Here is a 23,093-nt window from a genome sequence, read left to right as displayed (position 1 = left end):
GATTCATCAGGATTCATTTTTGATTTACAGTCTAACACTGTACTGGCCCAGGGAGGTACTTTTGAAAACATGAAAGAGAAGGTAAGACCAGTTATCATGGATAACAAAGTTAAACATTATAGGAAAATTTAGGTACTTATACAACCAGTGGCTATCACAACTTATTATGAAAGTGAAATTTTAGTAACAAAGGAGAACGCCATTATATATCAGAGGGTGACATAATGGTTCTGAGGAATTAGAGCCTATTAAATGCAAACACAGTTTTCTTGCATATCTTTGTATATATTCATTCTAAATTCTCTTGAAGACATTTGTTACTAATTAGTGTTATGATAAATATTATTTATATGACTAAGTCCAGGAGACTACAGAACAAGAACAGCAGTAAATTTTCTAAGTAGCATTCCTTTGGAAGAAAATATGTGTTTTTCATAATAAAGCCCCAAACAAGCTATATTTAAGAAAATATGAAACAAAAAGTTTTATGTGTTGTCTTTTTAAAAAAATTTATGTTGTTGATTATAGAGGGATAGACATACAATGATTCACTGTTATAAATATATTCACATTTTATTTATTTTTTAAAAAGAAATTTTATTTATTTTTTAGGAGTAGATGGACACAACACAATGCCTTTATTTTTATGTGGTGCTGAGGATCGAACCTGGGTCCCGCCCGTGCTAGGCGAGCGCTATATCGCTGATCCACAATCCCAGCCCATATATTCACATTTTAAATTACCAGTGTCTTACCTTTTCACCGAATCTATAAGTTTCACCTACTGTTCATTTTTTAGGGATAAATGTTTAGTTCTTATTTATCTTAAAATATATATATTAGCCCACTTTGAATTATGAACTATATACTTTCACACTTGTGTGGTTTTTAAATTTTAACATTGTTAAATTAAGTCTGAAACAAAAAGAGCATGGTAACAATGGAGGGGAGAAAAAAGTACTAAGACTTCTGTTGTAGTACAGATTCTGCTTATTAATGGGACAAGTTACTTTATTTCCTTAAGCCTTGGTCTTCATCTATAAAAGTCTTCCTTTTTTGTGTGTGTGTGTGTGTGTGTTGGAGGAGTACCAGGGATTGACTTCAGGGGCACTCAACCACTGAGCCACATGCCCAGTCCTATTTTGTATTTTATTTAGATACAGGGACTCACTAAGTTACTTAGTGCCTCTCTCTTTCTGAAGCTGGCTTTGAACTCATGATCCTCCTGCCTCTGCCTCCTGAGCCACAAGGATTACAGGTGTGTGCCACCATGCCCAGCTAAAGGTGTTCCTTTTTGAGCAGTGTAACTAACTAGACAACCTGAAGACATTTCTGTCATAAGATACCTAGAAATACTTAATTTAAAAAATTCATGTATTATTTTAAATGACCACTGCAGGTTTGGCTACAAATCCATTGTGCTATCCATTACATCACAGTTACAGGTGTTATTTTAAATGTGTAACTGAACATAAGAAGTAAGGGATAGGGCTGGGGTTGTGGCTCAGGGTTGGAACACACGCCTAGCAAATGTGAGGCCCTGGGTTTGATCCTCAGCACCACATAACCAACTACAACTAAAAAATAAACATTAAAAAGCATTTAAAAAAAAGAAGTAAGGGATAGATGCCAAAAATATAGAGGGGTCTAAAAACAGAGTGGCAAGTCTAAACTGGGTACTCCCTGCCAGTCTAAGTAACAAATGGTATTTACCATAGAGGACCATAGCGCCCAGGATTTGTCCTGGTAAAGGATCAGAACAAGTTTTATGTAAGATTGGGACTTAAAAATATTTTACCTTTACAAAAAGAGTGAACTAAAGAATCTCCCACTGACATTCAAATACAGTATTTTTACAGTACATGTGTAGAGTGATAAAAACAATTGCAGGCTTGGGGTATAACTCAGTGGTATAGTGTTTTGACTAGCATTTGCAAGGCCTTGGATTTGATCCCCAGCACCACCAAAAAAAAAAAAAAAGTTACAAATTTTAAGTTTTATTCAATGGTTTTATCATTAATAGTAATCTTTTGTGTTGTTAGCAATGATATTGTGAATATTATATGATAAAACAAATTGGTAAATACTTATATTTTTAGGATCTAAAATTTATGCATAAGAGAAAAGAGATCCAAGGTGAAAATCAGATGAGAAGCTGGGGGCAGTGGGGCATGCCTGTAATCCCCACTACTTGGGAGGCTCAGGCAAGGGGGACTAAAAGTCCAAGGCCAGCCTGGGCAGCATAGCAAGATTGACCCAGTCCAAGAAAAACAGAAAGAAAGAAAATCAAGCTAGATGCAGTGGTGCAGGCCTATAATCTCAGTGACTGGGAAGGCTGATGTAGAAGGGTCACAACTATGAGACCCCAAGGAACTTAGCAAAATAAAAAGTGGTGGGAAAATAATTCAGTGGTGAAGTGCCCCTGAATTCAATCCCCAGGATCAAAAAAGAAAATAAGAAAAGAAAAGCCACCTCTCTCTCTCTCTCTCTCTCTCTCTCTCTCACACACACACACACACACACACACACAATTGAACCCAGAGCTGTATATTGATACATACGAATACCATGGAGCTACAGTCCCAGCCCTTTTAACTTTTTGAGACAGGGTCTTGCTAAATTGCCAAGGCTGGCTTAGAACTTGGTATCTTCCTTCCTCAGCCTCTGGAGTCACTGGAATTACAGGCATATAACTGTGCCTGTGAGAAAAGACCTTTTAATAGTACATTTTAATTGAGAATGTCAGTATGTACTAATGATTTAATAAAAAGTCTCCTAGCTATATCCCCTAAAATAACTGGAAACAATGACTCCCAGTAAAAATAAACACATCTAGTTCCAGTTGGATTCTAATGACCATTTTCCATCAAAAGGAATTAGATCTTCTTTGAGAAATAACCATTTATACATTATGCAGTAAGATAAGAAATTAAAGTTATAAGAATTAGAAGAAGAAAAATGTTATTTATAGGCTATACAGTTAACATAGAGAAATCCAGGAAAGCAACAAATTAATGGGACTAACAAAAGTTCATCAAGGTTACTAAATAAAAATATATAAAAATGAAAACAATATGTAGTTATTACAAGGTATATATTTTTAATGTAAAAAAATATGAAATACCTTAGGAATAAATCTGACAAGTTGGCATATGTATTTGTTATCAAATGAAGTTGTGAATGCCAACTAATCAGGATTCTACTAGTGGTTATTTAATTTTTTTCTTTATCTTTATTACAGTGTACTAAATATTGTTTTAGCCATTAAGGATTCAGCTGCAAATAAATATAGGAACGTACAATGTAGCATTCTTCCCAGTAGCCAAACATTGAAAATAATGTGTTCATTGACTGAATGAATGAATGAATGAATTGTGTATACATTGGATGTACCATGTAGCAATAAAATAAGAAATTGATTTTTTTTTTTTTTTTACTAGGGATTGAACCCAGGGGCACCAAATTCAGGGTAGAAATCTGGGGAGAGAAGGGGAAAAGATTTCTTAGGTCATGGGGCTTCAATTGCATTTGTTTTATTTTATTAAACTTGGTGTCACCTCATGGTTGTTCATTATGTTTTGTATGCCTGACATAGTTTATAATAATTCATATTATTTCTATAAATTACCTTTGTTATTATACAGATAAGTGATATAAAGTAGAAATGTTTTGAACAATGCCACAAAGAAATTTTAATTGTTATGGTTTTGCTTTATTAAACTTTCTACCTTTCCCTACAGTATGCTAAAAATGATGAAACATGCTAAATAATATCTGATACCTAAATGAAACCACCTTTTCTTTTTGGTGGGTGTGTACCTGGAATTGAACCCAGGTATACTTAACCACTTAGCCACATCCCCAGCCCTTTTTTTATATTTCATTTAGAAACAGGGCCTCACTAAGTTGCTAAGACTGGCTTTGAACTTTCAATCCTCCTGCCTAAGCCTCCTGAGTCACTGGAATTACAGGCATGCACCACCACACCTGGCTGTACCTTTTCTTAATATAAAAATCTTAATATAAAAGTACATATCTTTTATTTTTAGAAATGTTCTGGGTTAGAAATGTAGCTCAGTGGTAGAGCACTTGCCTAACATCCTAGCATGCATGAGGCTCTGGGTCTGATCTTCCCCACTTTTTTGATGCATTATAATTGTACATAAATGGTGGAGGGAGGTCTTAGGTTTGCTCACCAGTACTACCAAAATATAGTTCTGCTTTGGAGGGAGGGACAGGTACTGGGGATTGGATCCAGGGGTACTTTACCACTCAGGTACATCCCCAGCCATTTTTATTTTTTAAAAAATATTTTTATTAGTTATTGAGGGACCTTTGTTTGTTTGTTTATTTATTTATGGTGCTGAAAATTGAACCTAGTACCTCACATATGCTAGGCAAGCACTCTACCACTGAGCCACAACCCCAGCCCCCCCCTTTTTTTTTTAGCTCCAAATTTTTTTTTCTTTTTTTTTTCCAGCCCCTTATTTTTTATTTTGAGATAAGGTCTCTCTATGTTGCCCAGGCTAACCTTGAACTTGTGATCTTCCTGCCTTGACTTCCTCAGTTGATGGAATTATAGGCATGTGCCACTGCTCCCAGCAATGTTATACCTTTCTAAGTTTTGATATTAATTTTTCATGTGCTATTGTCATCATGTATTTATTATTCACAGTGAGATGGTTGCATGTATTTCCACTGACACTAAAGAGTGATAATATTGTTAAAAACGAAATGTCACTGTTATTCTCTGTAATATGTGTCAGTTTCATAGTGACCTACTCATGTCAGAATTAAATGACTCTTGTCTTCTTTTCTAGATAAATGCAGTGCGGGCAATAGTTCCCAATAAGAGCAACAATGAAATCATCCTGGTTTTGCAGCACTTTGATAATTGTGTGGACAAAACCGTACAAGCATTCATGGAAGGTAATTCTAGCCCAATTTTTTTTCTTATTAGTTTGTATTTGTTCAGTAGAAGTTACTTCAGACTTTTGGAACACAGCAATTTATAGTTTCATAGATGCTATAGCAGACCCCATGATAACATAACATACCATCACATTTTGTTAATGTAAGATGCCTTTTTCATCCCTAGAAATAATTTATACATAAGCTACAAGATATCTAGAATAAAAGATAAAGTAAGAAAACTCTATTATTCTATACAGATATTCTCCACTTTGAGAAACCACATCACTGGTTTCTAAAAACTTAGTCTCACATCATGGTGATTGCTATAAGGAACTTGATTAAAGTTAGGTGAAATTAGAATTTAAGATATTCAGGTGGGGATATGGCTCAGTGGTAGAGTGCTTGCCTAGCATACACGAGGCTCTGGGTTCTGGCTTCTGTCCTCAGTACTGCAAAGGAAAAAAAGAAACAAAGAATTTAAGAGGCTCTTCCTAACAATGGAATAATTCAGTGGCCCAGCAACATATGGCAAATTCCAGGACTTGGCATTCTTGGAAGCTCTATTATCATTTAGTTTGGCACAAGTAACTCAATTGGGTGGGTTGAATATCCTTATCTAACAGAAGAATGAATGGCAAGTGTGGTGGAGCCTTCAGATTCAGAGTTGAGGAGTGTTTCACAAACTTCTTTCCACTTAATTTATTTGAGAAGAACTTTACTTGAACCTGTTTCATCCTTGTATATCAGGTTAGGTTTATTAGAAATTTTAATAATAAAATTATTATTATTTTCCTGAATTTACAAGTGTATAAATAAATAGGTTCATATACTGAAAGGTTTTCATGCTAAATGGTAATGTTAGCATTTGGGTCTGGTGTGGTGTGCAAGTCTCTTTCAAACAAAGTAGCCAAGGTAATGTGTAACCTGAGAGGAGGGGATGGCACACTTGGGCTAAGACCAGTTCATCTTTGTATACAGACTGAGGTATAGATAAAAGATTCTTATTTTTTTTTCTTACTTTATTAAACCTTACTAGTGTTCTTTAAGGGACAAATACATAGACAAGTACAATACAATGAAGAAATCTTATTTTTATAAGAGAATTAAGAAGTCACTAAGGTATTTCCATATGCTATCTTCAATAATGCTTCTATGTTCATTCTGAGACTCCAGATAATATTTAGCCCCTTTGGCTACCATAAAAGCAGCAAATTCCCATATGAATCCTTTTACTTATGCACCAACAAAGGAAAGGGTGTGCAAAGCCACCCATGTATCACCAAACTTCTTTGCAGCCCCATGGATCCCTGAGCCCTTTTGCAGCCAGCTTTTCCAGTTTCTAACGGTGTCCCTTCTATCTTCCATTGTTTTATAAACTGGAAGTTCCAGTTTTCCATGACCATGTTCATGTTCATGTTCAGGAGCCATGTCTGTCTGTCTTTTTAATTTAATTTTATTAATTTTTTTATATATGACTGCAGAATACATACAATTCATATTATACATATAGAGCACAAATTTTCTTATATATGCATACAAAGTATATTCATACCAATTCATGTCTTCATACATGTACTTTGGATAATGATATCCATCACATTCCACCATCATTTCCAACCCCATGCCCCCTCCCTTCTGCTCCCATGCCTCTACCAACTGAGCTATGTCCCCAGCCCAGCCATGTCTTTCTTTAGATGACTCTTTTCAAATGCTGTATTAATGGTTTTGAATACACAAGATCACACATAACTTTTTCTGACAGCAGTTTGACTTCTCATAACACTCAGTAGTCAACCATGAAAAAAGATTCTTCATCAGAAGAATGTTGGTACACGCTTGAAATCCCAGCTACTTGGGAGCTTGTGGCAGGAGAATTGAAAGTTCAAGGCCAACCTTGGCAATTTAGTGAAACCCTGTCTCAAAATAAAATAAATAAAAAGCCGGATATGGAGTGCTTGCCTAGCATGTGGGAGGCCCTGAATTCAATCCCCAGTACTGAGGGGAGGAAAAAAAGCATCTTCAAAATGGCCAGGCTGCATTAGTCTCTTCTTGGAAGAACTCACTGGGGAAATTTAATTACATGTAAAAGGATATCCAAATAGGCAGGTATTCCAAAAGGGAAGCATGACATGATCTCATATTATATTACTTTAGAGATTTAATCCTTAACTCTTATTATTAGGCACTTTGGAAATTCTCCAGTAATTATAAAATATAGGGACATTAATTCTTGATTAACTGTGTATGTGGAGAGAAAATCTCTAATTGGTTTCTTTTACAGGTAGTGCCAGTGAAGTACTCAAAGAATGGACAGTAACAGGCAAGAAAAAGGTAAAAATGAATTAAATTTTAAGAGCATGATATTGATGTTTATATTATTTTTAAAAATTTAATCTCTGCAAATATTTGAAAGAAAAGGTTTACATAAATATCTTCAGTTTAGCTGGTTGAAAAAAATCTTTGATATTGAGATACAACTGTGTCTCACAGAGTACCCCAGTTCCCTCCCTATAAATGAAGGTAAGAAACAGTGCCTTTGCCATAGTGCACTTGCCAAGAGGATACTAGACAGGGAGTAAAGCAGGAGAGCATATGGAGGAAGCAGAACTCCTCCAGAGAAAGTGTTCTGGTTTTCAACTGTACATATCATAGATCAGCTAAAATAGTTGAGTTTTAATCCCTAATATTAATGAACTAACTTTAAGTCTATAGAAGACTCTTACTACCATAGCTGTTGGGTACTTTTCAAAGGGGTCTGATGTTACAATTTAGAGAATTAGAAGGTACTTGGGATATGGGGTCATTCAGCACTGGATTTTTATCCTGTTCCATTCTATCCTGGCTTTGTGATCTAGGAATATTGTAATCTTTGTGTGCCTTAGTTTGCTCATCTCTAAAGTAGGGAAAGCAATACTAATACATACAAGTATTTAATATAATGCCTAACCTAGTAGTTCTTGATCCCTTCTCCTTATCCTTAAAATCAAAGTGCTTCTCCAAGGAATACCAGCTGTTCTCAAAATCTTTCCCATAACTCTGTACCTTCAATCTAGTGCCTTTCAGAAATGCTTGAGAGGCTGGGGTTGTGGCTTAGCGGTAGAGCACTCGCCTAGCACTTGCGAGGCGCTGGGTTCGATCCTCAGCACCACATAACAATAAAAAAAAAATAAAGGCACTGTGTCCAACTACAACTAAAAAATATTTTTTAAAAAAGAAATGCTTGAAGTATGGATTTTAATCTCTATGAAATCTGTTTAGGGTGTTCTTTTCTTATATTAGGTTAATGCTGGAGTTTTGAAATGCAACTGTGATGACTCTAAATCACTTCATTAGGAGTTCTATCAGGTCTTGACCAAATCAGGCTGGTCTCAGTGATCCTTAAGAATTTTTCCAGAGGTACCTAATATTATTACAGACTGTCCTGAAGCTTTTCATGCCTATAGCTTTGCATATTCGTTTAACTTCTTCCCATTGCTTTCACCCAACCTAGAATAGTTATGAGTATTCTGAAAAACACTAGTATCTTAATTTATTGGCCCAGGGTTATATAGTTATTTTTTACATGGAACAGTAATATGAAAACTTAGCTAGTTTACATGGGAGAAAATATTTAAGAGCAAGATGAGAGCTATGCAGAGAAGAAAATTGTATCTTGAGTTCAGGTGTGCTCCTGCCAGAGAGGACCACCAAAAAAACTTGGGGGGAAATTGATTCAGTTATATCCATCTAGCCTTAGGAATTTTAAGTTTTGTCAGCAGAGCTGTGGTTTGACAAAACAAAAGTAAAGGACTTATTTGTTTAAATTTTACTGTTTTCATAGGTAATATAGTCAGCTAAAAATTCAAATGTACAAAAGTTAATGCACATAACTAACTTTATCACATCCCTGTTCTCCAGCCATTTGGTTTTCTACCCCAGAGGCAAACAGTATTATCAATTTCTTATGTATCTTCCAGTATATTTTTATGCATATAAACAGATATGAACATGTATTCTCCTCTTTGACTGTTCCTTTTTCTCATGTAATAGATCTTGGAATTTACTCCATGTCTCAATAATGAACTTTTTTGTTGTTTTTTGTGGATATATAGTCATCCTGCTATTTGGATGTATCATAATTTATTTAACTAGTCCATTTTAGACCAACATTTGGGTTGTTTCCAGTCCTTTAACAAGGTAATAATTAACTATTAATTTAATAGCTATCATTAACAGTTCTGCAGTAAATAACCTGGTGTCTCTATGTAATTTTGTACATGTTAGTCTCACCTATAAATTCCTAGAGGTAGAATTGCTGGCCAAAAGATATGTACATTTGTAAGTTGGACAAGTGTTATTAGATTGATGCTCCCAGTAATAGTATATAAAAGTGATTGCTTCTCTATACATTCAACCCTACAGTGTTATCATATTTTTTGACCTTTGCTAATCTAACAGATAAAAAATTATTTTACAGTATATAGTTTTAGTTTATATTATTAGACTAAGGCTATGCTTCATTTAGTATGTTTATAGCTTATGCCATTTTTTTTTCTATTGGGTTATTATTTTGTTTTTGCTTTTTGTTAGAGCTCTGTATTTATTTAACTCTTTGAGTATAAGTCAGACATGTTTTTTCCACACTTTGTAATTTATCTTTTTATTTTGCTTAAGGTAGGTTTTGCCATAAAGAAATGTTTTGTTTGAGTTTATCCAAAATATAGGATTTTTCATAGGAAAAAATTATTTTATGTGGTGATTCAACATATTCAAAAATTTGTTCTGGAAGAACATAGGAAAAAATTGGTAACATTGGTTGCCTTTAGGTAGCTAGAGTTTCTTACCTTTTTGGATTGTACTGGTGGTGGTGGGGCTCTGCCTTTTCTTTTCTGTTTTTCAAATCTTCAATAACCTTAGAACAAAAAGAAGAAAAGCAAACCAAAACCTACAGCAGAAGCAAGTAACAGTATCCCAGATTCCAGTAAATCGGTTTCCATTCAAGAGGAGCAGTCTGTGCCTTCCTCAGGAAAAGGTGGCATTAATGGTTACCATGTCAATGGTGCCATCAATGATGCAGAGTCTGTGGACTCACTCAGTGAAGGTTTGGAGACACTTTCAGTAGATGCCAGAGAACTAGAAGATCCAGAGTCTGGCTCGCCAGATACGCTGGATAGAACAGGTGAGTTTATTAACGTTTTTTGAAAAGTTGCGTTCAGTTAAAAAATATAGGAACCTCCTGGTTGAGAAAGCAATCATTAAATCTGATAGGTCTTTTGCTTTTTAGTTTTTGTTATCTTTTGTGTGGAGATCACATTTTGTCATTATCAAAGGCCTAGAAACATAAAATTTTGTTACCTTTCTCATATTTTAACTCTGTTCTGAATCAATCTTATAAAATTTTCTAATAGCAAAGGAGTACCTTTGAAATGTTTTGTTTGAGTTTATCCAAAATATAGGATTTTTCATAGAGACAGCAGAAGTTGACTTTAAAATCTTTTTAAAAATTGTAGACTTTAAGGAAAATGAGGATGAGATGATGATTATGGTGATGTTATTCTAAGACACAACACAGTAAGGAATATATAATATTAATGATCATCTTAGCTTTCATGAAAACTAGACTTGGTTTTTATAGGCCCACATTTATTTTTTAGTAAAGATTAGTGATAGATGGTAAATGCACTTATCTTGTACATTTCTTTGTTAACCATTTTGTTGAGAGCTGGAAAGATACTGGGAATCTTTCTCTTAAAAATTACTTATTTGTTAATCCAATTCCCCTACCTTGCTGCTCCTAGCTTTATAATGTAATGTCAGTATAAGAATTACACTGTACTAGACAGGCGCAGTGGCACAGGCTTATAATCACAATGACTTAGGAGGCTCAGACAAGAGGATCACAAAATTTGAGGGTCAGCTTCAGCAACAACCCTGTCTCAAAATAAAAAAAACAAAAACAAAAAAGAATTATGCTGTGCTTTTAAATGTTCTTTTGTTGATTAACACACACACACCTAGAGAAAAAATATCGTACCTACATTGACCTGAAACAAACCAAAGATAGCCAATGACTTCCATTTTTTTTTTTCTGAGCTAGTTTTCTTCTCATTTCATATTTCCACCCTTTCTCTATTTTCTAAAGCTTTTAAATTCTTTCCCTGAAACAATGTAAAACTTTTTCCCCCCTATAGTGCAACTTTCAGAAGCTAGTAGAAGTTGGAGATACTATCTCTCCATTTGCTAGTGCCAAAACTACAAGGAAGCTAGGAAGCCATAAGGCACACACTCCCTGTCTAAATGGATTGGCTATAGCTTCTTTTTTTCATGTAGGGTATCTCTTAGGATTAAGCCAGAAGCTACTGATAGCCACACTCATCTTTGTTCTATTTTGTCAGTTGATTTGTTCATAGATTTTGAAAGAGGTATGGTTTTGCCTAAAACATTTTTTACCTGTTTTCTTTGTGTATTTAAGACTGGTTGATTGATGTACCTGTACATTGTGCTCTCTTTCTTGGATAGGATCTGTACTGGAGAATGGTGTCTCTGACTTTGAGCCCAGGTCTTCGGCTGTACACCCTATTCAGAATGCCCAACATTCCAAGAATGCTACCAAATCTCTCTCAAGATCCACCAAAGGACCTCAGTTTTCCAGTCTGGGAATGGAGGACGTTCCACTCTCCTCCACCAATAAAAAGCTTGGTAAATCAAAGGTTCACTTGTGAGAAGTGAAACATCTGTTTTTGGCTAAAGAGAGCAAATTACCTTTGTTCCCATAGGTAAAGTTTCAGAAGTGCATCAGTCTTAACTATTTGGGAGGCTGAGGCAGGAGGATCAGAAGTTTGAGGCCAGCCTGAGCAACTTAGGGAGACCTGTTTTAAAATAAAATTTTGAAAAAGGACTGGGGATGCTACACACCTCAGTAATAGAGCACTTGCCTAGGATGTGCAAGATCATAGGTTCGATTCTCAGTATTGAAAATAAAAAAGGTAGTGGGTTGGACATCCGGTAATACTTTTTCTATTTTTCAGGCTCTAATTACCCAACTCTTCCTACCTCCACGTACATAGTGTCTGAAAGTAGTTCAGATACTGTATATGGTTGTTCAAATAACAGAATCCTTTTTGTGAATTATAGCCAAACTCTACTGCCAGAATGACTTAGCTAACATTAACCTGTTTCCTTTCTTTGCTTTACTGCAGTGTTTTTGTGCACTTTTTTTTCATTTTATCTCCTAGTTGACTTAACAAGTAAAAAAAAAATCTCTTCTATCTCTGACATGACATTTCAAAGAAATATTTTCACAACTTCATGCTCTTACTGATACCTGACAGACTCTGGCTTTTAACAAGATTATTATCTCTGAAGTACTTAGCATGAATTAGTTGGTCATAGCTCTTTGCTTTAATAATAATAATAATAATTTAAATAAACAATCACCATTTGACCCAGCTATCCCTCTCCTTGGTCTATACCCAAAGGACTTAAAAACAGCATACTACAGGGACACAGCCATATCAATGTTAATAGCAGCATGATTCACAATAGCTAAACTGTGGAACAAACCTAGGTGCCCTTCAATAGATGAATGGATTAAAAAATGTGGCATATATACACAATGGAATATTACTTAGCAATAAAAGAGAATAAAATCATGGCATTTGCAAGTAAATGGATAGTTAGAGAAGATAATGCTAAGTGAAGTTAGCCAATCCCCAAAAACCAAATGCCGAATGTTTTCTTTGATATAAGAAGGCTGATTCATACTGAGATAGGGAGAGGGAGCATGGGAGGAATAGAAAAAACTCTAGATAGGGCAGAGGGTGGAAGGGTAAGGGAGGGGGCATTGGGTTATTAATGATGGTGGAATGTGGTGATCATTATTATTCAAAGTACAGGTATGAAGACACGAATTGATGTGAATATATTGTATATACAACCAGAGATATGAAAAATTGTGCTCTATGTGTGTAATAAGAATTGTAATGCATTCCACTGTCATATATAAATAAAAAATTTTTAAAAACTTAAAAAATAATTAAACAAACAGCCAGTAATTTTTAAAGAAGAGAGATAATAGCCCTTCTGAGTTTCATACATCTAAGCAGGATAGTTCACTCCAGTGAACATATGAAACAAATATAAAGGACACTTGTAACTTGTAGCTCCTATTGAGTCATTTATTCCACATGAGCTAAATTTTACTTAGTAATACTCTCCTTTTTCATCTTTGTAGTACCCCTCAACTTTCTGCAGAACAAGAAGTCTGAGAATATCCAGTTAAGCAAAAATAAAAAGGAGGTTTATAGGCATAGGGCATAAAAACTTTTAGGTAGATTCTAAAAGAAATCAAGTTGACTGGGCATAGTAGTGAATGCCTGTAATCCCAGTGATTTATGAAGCTGAGGAAGAGGATCTCAAATTCAAAAAGCCAGCCTCAGCAACTTAGCAAGGCCCTTAAGCAACTTAGCCAGACCCTGTCTTAAAAAATAGTAAGGGCTAGGGATGTGACTCAGTGGTTAAGTGCTCCTGTGTTAATTCCTTTGTTCCAAAAAAAAAAAAAAAAAAAAAATCCATACAATATAGATATGTACATACATAAAAAATAAAAGAAATAAAGATGAAATGAGGAAGAATTTAAATCTAGAAATTTAAGTTGGGCAAGATAGTGGGAGCCCTAGTCCCATCTACTCAGGAAGCTGAGGCAGGAGGATCACTTGAATCTAGGCATTTAGGGCCCGCCTAAGCAACACAAGACTCTAAAAATTAATTTAGAAGTTACAAATGTGTGTCTTGTCACAATTATAATCTTCTTAGACCCATGATTCTTTTAATGAGCTATATGTATAACTTTTGACATCAGCAGATAGAAAGGTTAATAGGATTCTTGGAAACTATCTGAAATATGTTAGGTAAATAAATATATTTTATCTTTTTCTACAAAGTTGGGCTTGCCCACTATGTTAGTCAGATTTTTGTCACTGTGACAAAATACCTGAGAAAATCAACTTAGAGGAGGAAAGATTTATTTTTGCTCATGGTTTCATTCTATAATTAGCTGGATCCATTGCTATGGGCCTTTGGTGAGGCAGAGCATCATGGCAGAAAGAGTGTGGTAGAGCAAATACGCTATCTCATGGTGGCCCAGAAACAGGGGCTTGGGGATAAGAGATAGTCCCCAAGGGTCCCCCAAAATGACTAACTAGGTTCCACCTCCTAAGTTTTCACATCATTCCAGTAGTCCATTCAGCTGTGACTCTATCAATGGATTGATGCATTAATGCGATTAGAACCCAGATGGTATAATCACTTCCCCAAAGGCCCCACCTCTGAGCATTGCTGCTGAGCATAGTTTAGGACCAAATTTTCAATTCAAGAGCCTTCAGGGGACATTACAGATCTAATCCATGACACCCACATGTAATGCTTCAAACTATACTATAGAAAGAGAACTTTTTAAATTTTGTAATTTTCATATGGTAAATTTTTCTATTAATCCTGTCATTTGAGAAGTTTTGAAAATTTGGTACTTACTTAATAGGTTGCTTTTTTCTTTTCTCCCTAAGTTTTGTTTTGTTTTGAGTAGTTCTAGTTTGCTGTTAATATAGTCCTGTCTGTTTTTCATCCCAGAATTTGTTTTGTTTTTGTTTATGTTTTTGGTCTGCAGAAGTTCACTTGAGGTCTTGTAAAATTATATCTTCTAGTCTGGTGCTGTGGTATACTCTTGTAATCCCAACTACTTGGGAGGCTGAGGTAGGAGGATTGCAAGTTCAAGGCCAACCTTGGCAACTTGTGAAACCCTGTCTCAAAATAAATAAGTCAGCCACAATGGCACATGCCTGTAATTCTAGCTACTCAGGAGACTGAGGCAGGAGGATCCCAAGTTTAAGGCCAGCCTGGGCAATTTAGCAAAACCAAATAAAAACTTTTGTATCGCTGATTATCATGCTATGCTGTCCTCTACCTTCTTGAATGTATGGTATTAGATTATAAAAGATTTTAAAAGCTGTTTGATGTTCTTTTCTACCTCATTCTAACTTCTGTATTATTCTGTCTTCTGTTTTATTTTTCTTTTCATTATGGGTCATATTTTTCTATACTTCTTTTTTCTTGTGTTTGTGTTTTTCTATTTTATGTCTTATTTATATAACTGATCATTTTTATCAGATGCCAGTTATTGCATATTCTGCTTTATTAATTTTGGTACTGGGGATTGAACCCAGGGGCACTTTGCCACTAAGCTACATCCCCAGCCCTTTCTGTTTTTTTATTTAATGTTTGAGATAGGGCCTCACTAAGTTGCTGAGGCTGGTTTTTAATTTTGTGATCCTCCTGCTTCAGCTTCCCAAAGTGCTGGGATTAGAGATATATACCACCACACATCCTTGTGATTTGTTAAGGGACTCAGTTTTGTGAAAAACAGTTTGAGGCTTGCTTTTAAATTTTGTTAGATGGGATGGACTTAGAGCAGCAGCTTCTAGTTTACAGCTAATTTTGCTTCATTACTGGGGCAATACCCTTCTAAGTATTCTACCTGGTCCCCTATAAATTGTGAGATTTTTTTTCACTCTGGCTAGTGTGACACAAACCATTCCTGGCCTGGATGAGTTCAGGGAATTATCTGCCTGCTTCTTTGCAGTGGTCGTCTTCCTTGTCTTGGTAATTTCCTCACACCTATGCACTGATTAATATTCAGAGTTCTCTGTAGATCACTGTTCAGCTCTCTGAATTTTGTGTGGATCTCTCCAGGACTGTATCCTAAGAATTCTAGCCACCTTGGCTTCCCTAAATTCTCAATTCAGAATTGTCCTCTCAATTCCAGTGTGTTTAGGATTTCTGTTCACTGCACTGTAACCTAGGAATTCTCAAGTTGGTATATCGGGGCACCATAGTCCCTACTTAATTCATCTCTACATTTTCAGGGAGAAAGTACTACCTGTTTTTCATTGTCTGAAAACCACTGTTTCATATATTGTGTCTGTTTGTGAATGTTAACTTTTTAGGATTGGAGGATAAATCAGATAAAGTATTCTTGACCAGAATACTTATTTTTTCAAAAATTGTGAAATATCATTCTATCTTCTGTATTATTCTGTGTTGTTGGGAGGGTGATCGTTTAGGAAACATTATTCTTCTCTATGACATTTGCCTTAGGTGCTCAGATTCAACTTTTAAATTAACTTATGTTCTTTTTAAAAATATTCTTTGGGTTTTTTCCCTCAGGTTCCAATATTGAAAAATCTGTAAAAGACCTCCAGCGCTGCACAGTATCTCTTGCACGGTATCGAGTTGTAGTTAAAGAAGAAATGGATGCTTCCATTAAGAAAATGAAACAAGCTTTTGCTGAATTGCAGAGCTGGTAAGTTAAGTTGCATTTTATATTATTAGCACAGGCCAGGCACAGTGAGTGGCACATGCCTGTAATCCCAGCAATTTGGGAGAATGAGTCAGGGGAATCACAAGTTCAAGGCCAACCTCAACAGTTTAGTGAGACCCTGTTTCCAAATAAAAAATTAAAAGGACTGGTGATGTAGCTCAGTAATAGAGTTCCCCTGGGTTCAATCCCCAGTACTCAGCACTATTAAAAGAGAGAGAGAGGGAATTGACATAAAAGAATGATCATTTGTAAAAATGGTTAGCTACTTACTAGGGTCTTTAATCCTCGACTATTCCACATAGTAGGGAGAGGATTATAAAAGTCTTATAGTATATTTACCTTTTTGCTTTGTCCTTTTGAACACAATATGCTCTAGAAATGGGCCTGAAGTTAATATTGTTTGGAAAAAGACAAATAATTAGAGAGTAAATCATGCACTCTTGCTTTAAGGTCTGTCTTTTAAACTGGTAGTGTAACAAATGACCTGATATTCAAACAAAATTATAAAGTAGAAAAGCTCTTTGTTTTCTTACCTCCTTTCATCCTTCATGATGCACCTTAGCCCAACAATCTCTTCTATGACCTATTATTAATCATTGATTTGCTTTTCATTCTGTGTTTTTCAAACTATGTTCTGTAGAATAGTCATTCTTATAATACCTTAATATGTTTTCTGTCAGGGAAACCAGGTTTGGTAGTTAAAGAGGTTTGAAAATACTTTTAAAAAAATATTACTATATTGGCCTTCTTACTGCCTTTTGAATGCTAATGTATGTTGTGAATTATGCTGTTTATTGAACATATTTGATTATAGGGACTGGGAAATAATAGCTCAGTGGTAGAGCTTGCCTGGCATACATGAGCCCTGGGTTCAATCCCCAGCACCACACACTCACAAAATCAAGTATGTTTAATTATAGACTCTCTTGGGGGGAATATATGCTAACGTCTCCTAGAATCCTAGAATACCAAAGCTGTTTTAACTATTAGACAGTATATATTTAAATCATAGCTCCCTTCTGGGGGTATTTAAGAGGGATTTTTTTTTAAATAAAAAAAACTTTAGGACCAGATTAATCAAAATGACAGCAGTTGGGAAGACAAGCTGTTGGACTTATTTAAGAATGTAGGTGTCCATTCTGTTTATTGGTTAAAAAAGAAGAAGAAGAAGAAGAAAAACACCCACCTAGATCTGAAACAAGAATGGATGTGTTTGTGAATAGAAAGTCCCACTCTTTCTCCCAACTGTCCATTCATTTTCTTGCTGCTTGTCTAGAGCCTGTTCCCTTAGGCCATGCACAACCATGTCTGTGTTCATAGACTTGGTCTAGTTGCTATGTACCATATAGCAAACAAGAAAGGAAGAATGGGGGTCCCCTTGGTCTTTCTGGTGCCTGGAATTGAAAGAGTGAAAAATGAAGATGAAATCAACCTCCAAAATGTTAAATCATCATAAATTAAAGGTACTTTTTAGGATAATTTGTCTAATAGTCTGCTCATGCCTAGCCCTGAACCCTGAGTTTTGCCTTTCAGGTTTTATATTTAGGAGCTCAGTGTCATGTCTTCTATTTGTCTTTCTGTGCTCCCCCCTCCCCCCAGTATTAGGCATTGAATCTAGGGGCACTTTACCACTGAACTACATCTGCAGTTGTTTATATTTTATTTTTGAGGTTAGCTCAGGCTGGCCTTGAATTTGGAATCCTCCTACCTCAGACTCCCAAGTTGCTGGGTTACAGGCATGTGCCATTGCACCTGGCCCTTTTGTTTTACTTAACATTTACCTTTCCTCTTCCATGTATTAGTTTTCTGGCTTGATATGTTCTATATCTCTATATTTATCTTAATCCAACCAGTTCTCCAAAATTCTCCTTAAATTAAGCTCTAACTTCTGGAAATTTTACTAGGTAATTAATTTATCCTCTTTCTGAATTTCTGGAAGGGAGCACCATGTGCGTTATACTGGATTCTTGTTGAATCAGATACTGTAGGTGTATTTGGAAAATAAAGAACTAAGTGTAGATCATCAAAACTTTACCTTGATAGGCCTGTGGACCACATGATTGTTCAGTTTACTGATTACTTAGCTACAGGATCTGATTCCATTCAGAACAAGCCTGAACCAGGAAACACGGTTCCGGGAGAGAGATTTGTGAGTTCCTGCTGAGTTGGAACCCAGCCACCTGGGTAAATGACAAATGAAATGGTTTCCTACCTGAGACCTGTGTGTTTAGTATTGATTAGCAAGCGTAACAACCAGGTCAATTTAACTTGAGGAAAGAGATTACCTGCTCTTTCCTGCTGATGGGAAGCCCTTCTCTCTGGCTGATTGTTTTTTTTTTTTTTTTTTTTTTTAACTCCTTATGTCAATGTTCCTTGTAGTTGCTACTTCAAGCCATAATTGACAGGTGAGCTGACTCCATTTGGCACCAAACCAGAGCTTGGAGTTAATGTCACTTAGAAAGTTGATTACAGTATGAAAGAAAAGCAAAGAGTTCTAACAGATTTGCAGCAGTAAGATTACTTACCCCTTACAGGACACAAGAGAAGTGATATGGATGACTCCTTTCACTTTGATGCCAAATAAAAGCTGACCCATAGCTGAGGAAGGTAAAATCAGAAACTTTACAATATATAAAACATAAGATCTGTTCTTATTGGTGACTTAGTTATCTCTAGACCCCAAGTTTTACTTTTCTTATTAATAAAATTTGTCTCCTTTACGTTGTTAGAGCTGTTATTGACTTCAGTTTAAGGCTGTTAAGGAGGCAGAAAATGAAGTAGTACATGAAGTTGCAGTATAATTAAACTACTTTGGAAGGTTCTCATACAGTATGTTACTAAAAAATGAGAACAGTGAACACTCAGCTTCCCTTTTTATAAAAGTTACAATTTTATGAAAAATATTTATTGAAAGGAGAAATTATTAAGAGGAAAAGACCATCAGGAAATCTGAGATTAGGGGATGAGCTCATTGGTAGAATACTTTCCTAGCTTATATGAGGGCTGGGTTTGATACCCAGCGCCAAAAAAAAAAAAAAAATTGAGATTATACATACTTAAAATCATGATATAAGTCTGCAGTTAAGATTCTGAAAATTTTTGTAGCTGATTCCTTACTGACTTTAGAAATGTTACTTTTATTTGAGTTTCCATTTTCTTCTTATGTTAAATCAAGCTATTGTTAGTTTTACCAAAGGCTTTTAAGTTCTTAAATTTGAAGGCCATATAGGCCTGGGCATGGTAGTGCACAACCATAATCCCAGTGACTTGGGAAGCTGAAGCAGGGGGATCAGACTCACAATCTAGTGAGACCCTGTCTCAAAATAAAAAATAGAAATGGCTGGAGATGTAGCTCAGTTAAGTGCCCCTGGGTTCAATCCCCAGTACTTCAGAAAGTTAAAAAAAATAAAAATAAAAATAAAGGCCATAATAGAGATGCTGAAAACTTAGAAATCATTTTAGGAACCAAAGTACCTCCAAAAATATCTAAAAATCTTAGAAATAAAGGAATGGGGTAATATAACATTTAAAATGTACTTAGTATTGTCAGGGATGGTGGCACATGCCTGTAATCCCAGCACCTTAGGAGGCTGAGGCAGGATGATTGCACTTTAGTAAGATCCTGTCTCAAAATAAAAATAAAATAAAATAAAAAGGACTGAGTTTGTAGCTCAATGGTGAAGTGCCCCTGGGTATATTCCCCAATATAATAAATAAATTATTAAAATAGAATGTACATAGTACTACCCTGTAAATTTCTTTTGATCACCAGTTAGTCAAGAAACAAAACTTTAAAATGGTCACTAATCATTCTTACAGGGGGAGAAAATGCTGTCAAAATGTATGAACTGATATTGCCACATACACAAAAAAGTATGATTGTATTGATTAAAACTTAAATTCCTTTCAAAAAGTATCACGTGGTGTTCTGCCTTTCGTAATAAAGATTGTAAGGTACAAAAAACTCATTTGCTGAAGTCACTTAATAAATATTTTACGTCAAGCACAGTAATGCATACCTGTAATCCCAGCTGAGGCAGGAGGATGGCAAATTCAAAGCCAGCCTCAGCAATGATGAGATGTTTAGCAACTCAGTGAGACCCTGTCTAAATAAAAATACAAAATAGGGCTGGGGATGTGGCTCATTGTTTGGAGAGGCCCTGAGTTCAATCCCCGGTACCAAAAATAAATAAATAAATAAATAAATAAATATTTTACAAGCCAGGCACAGTAGCACATTCCCGTAATCCCAGGAAGATCATGAGTTCAAAGCCAGCCTCAGCAACTTAGTGAGGCACTAAGTAACTCAGTGAGACCCTGTCTCTAAATAAAATACAAAAAAAGGGCTGGGGATTTGGCTCAGAGGTTAAACGCCTCTGAGTTCAGTTCCTGGTACCAAAATATATATACATATATATTTTATAAACTTTGTCAGAGACAATAATTTTGTCTTATGGTGGACAGTGTCTCCATCTTAAGGTGATTTGGCAACAGAAGAGAGATAATGTCAAACTGAAGGCCTGGCATATCCTATCTCAGTTGTGCTTTTGTTTTGCTTTTTAGGTATTCCAAATGCTGCTAGAATTCTTGGAGCAAAATATTGCCAAGGTTTGGGAAATGCTTTCTTAGCAAAGTATGGCTATCCCACAGTAGTTGTATCTTGTCTGTAGTCTGGTGCTTTTGGATTAATATACGAACCAAATCTGTTTAGTTACAAGTTTGTTTATTAACATCATACATAATGATTATCAAACTTGTGTTCTCTGGCATTTCTCTATGAAGAATTTTGCTCCCTGAGGAAATTATCCTGCCTTATACATTTTTTGTATGTCTCATACGTAGTCTCTGTATTAACTACTTTGTGCTAACATACCTACATATTGAGCTAAATTGAATTGATGTGTGTATATGTTTGATTTCTTTTACAAAGAAATGGATGGAATTTTTATTAACATATTTCTATTCAGAAGAATAAATCAAAATGAACACCAAATTCAAAGACTTAAAATTGAAATCTTTCACATTTGTATAGACAATAAAATTTTAGATTTTTTCCTCCTACTACTTAAGCAAAACTATTATGGAAAATTATTTGTATCCAGAGATTGGATATTAATGTTACCTACTATCTCCTTATACATGGTGGGCTTTTTTGTAAGAACATAGAAAATCTTTATGTACCTACAAACCATTTACATTTTCACTGCAAATGTTCTAATTGCCCATTTAATTTAAAAAGCCTACCAGAACATTTAATTCTGTCCTTTCCAGACTACTATTAAATGTTTATCAGAAATCTGCTGGGCACAGTGATGCACACCTGGAATCCCAGCAGCTTAGAAGGCTGAGGCAAGAGGATCACAAGGTTAAGGCCAGCCTTGGCAACTTAGGAAGAGCCTGTCTTAAATTTAAAAAAAATGAAAAGGACTGGGGCTGTACCTCAGTGGAAAGGTGCTCCTGGGCTCAGGCCCTAGTACTGCTTGAAAAAAAAAAGAGAGAGAGAGAGAAAGGAAGAAAAAGAAAATGTGTATCAGAAATCAGCTTTGCCTGTTCAGCACCTTAAGGACTAAAAGTGTCAGTGAACTTGGTAAACTGTGATTAGCTGTTTTAATTTGCAAATCTTAATCATAAATTTCCTGTGCCCTAGAAGAGATATTATATGGTTAAAATTATTAAAAGCAAAGCTTTAAAATTTTGTAGACCAAAATATAAGTAAATATGTGAGTGCATATGTGGAAATAGTAATTTCCATAAGGACTTGGTTTAGTACAACTTACAAAGAAATGTTTTTATAGTTTGTTACTGCCATCTACTGGTCCTCAACTTGTACTTCTAGCAACTGGTGTACTGTAATATATAGATATAAAAGGGAATTGGGTCTATTTATTTCATTGGAAATCCTTAAGAATATTATTTGTTGAAAGTAAGACATCAGAATTGTCATGTGGTCCATGTAGCATTAATTTGTAGCTTTTAGTGAACAAACTCAGCAGCCCGTCTCTGCTGTTAATGATATGCTATTTTTGTGAGTTTCTGATCAAACCTTTTTTTTTTTCCTTTGTTCTTTTCCTAGTTTAATGGATCGAGAAGTGGCATTGCTTGCTGAAATGGACAAAGTGAAAGCTGAAGCAAGTAAGATGATTAATCTTTAATTAAAGCTGTTACCCACACAGGTATTCTTGCTTCCCAGCCCTCATAATAAAAGCTTGATATGAATGCCACAATAAGAGCTTATATATTGGGCTGGAGTTGTAGCTCAATGATAGAGCACTTACCTAGCACGTATGAGGTGCTCAGCATCACATAAAAATAAATAAATAAAGGTATTGTGTCCATCTACAACTAAAAATACTTTTTTTAAAAAAAGAGCTTATATATGGGGCTGGGGATGTGGTTCAAGCGGTAGCATGCTCGCCTGGCATGTGTGCGGCCCGGGTTCGATTTTCAGCACCACATACAAACAAAGATGTTGTGTCCGCCGAAAACTAAAAAATAAATATTAAAAAATTCTCACTCTCTCTCTCAATTCTTTCTCTCTCTCTCTCTCTTTAAAAAAAAAAAGAGCTTATATATTTAATCATTCTTGAGTTGCTGTGCTGCATTAGCATATAAATCCTTTCAAGATAAATAACTTTTCAAGAGTATATTTTAAAAATATTTTCAAATTTTAATATTTTCAGTGTGGAGTTCAGAGATTTCATCCTGTTATCTGCCATCAAAGAATCATTCTTAGGAAAATAAAGTACCTAGAAAGTGCCTGGGTTTTGTTTTATTTTGTTTTTACCTCCAGGGATTAAGCAATTCCACTGGAATATTTTTCTATTTG

The 23,093-nt window shown here is 35.4% G+C and overlaps 1 protein-coding gene and 1 pseudogene across 2 annotated transcripts in view; one reads left to right on the top strand and one right to left on the bottom strand.

Annotated features, from left to right (window-relative positions):
* The window catches only part of Spats2 (spermatogenesis associated serine rich 2), a 109,355-nt gene that overhangs the window by 74,473 nt on the left and 11,789 nt on the right, over positions 1 to 23,093 (top strand). For both annotated transcript variants that reach the window (XM_027949889.2, XM_071609892.1), the window contains 7 exons: positions 2 to 81; positions 4,821 to 4,929; positions 7,196 to 7,245; positions 9,811 to 10,072; positions 11,413 to 11,592; positions 16,114 to 16,249; positions 22,341 to 22,399. In XM_027949889.2, coding sequence (XP_027805690.1) covers positions 2 to 81; positions 4,821 to 4,929; positions 7,196 to 7,245; positions 9,811 to 10,072; positions 11,413 to 11,592; positions 16,114 to 16,249; positions 22,341 to 22,399 — 876 coding nt within the window. The remainder of the gene's footprint in view (position 1; positions 82 to 4,820; positions 4,930 to 7,195; positions 7,246 to 9,810; positions 10,073 to 11,412; positions 11,593 to 16,113; positions 16,250 to 22,340; positions 22,400 to 23,093) is intronic.
* On the bottom strand, positions 6,007 to 6,342 carry LOC114103976 (NADH dehydrogenase [ubiquinone] 1 beta subcomplex subunit 3 pseudogene; annotated as a pseudogene).

This window comes from Marmota flaviventris, chromosome 3 (assembly GCF_047511675.1).
Source record: "Marmota flaviventris isolate mMarFla1 chromosome 3, mMarFla1.hap1, whole genome shotgun sequence".
NCBI lineage: Eukaryota > Metazoa > Chordata > Mammalia > Rodentia > Sciuridae > Marmota > Marmota flaviventris.
The sequence above is the reverse complement of the archived record's forward strand: the minus strand, read 5'-3'. Positions and strand labels throughout refer to the sequence as shown.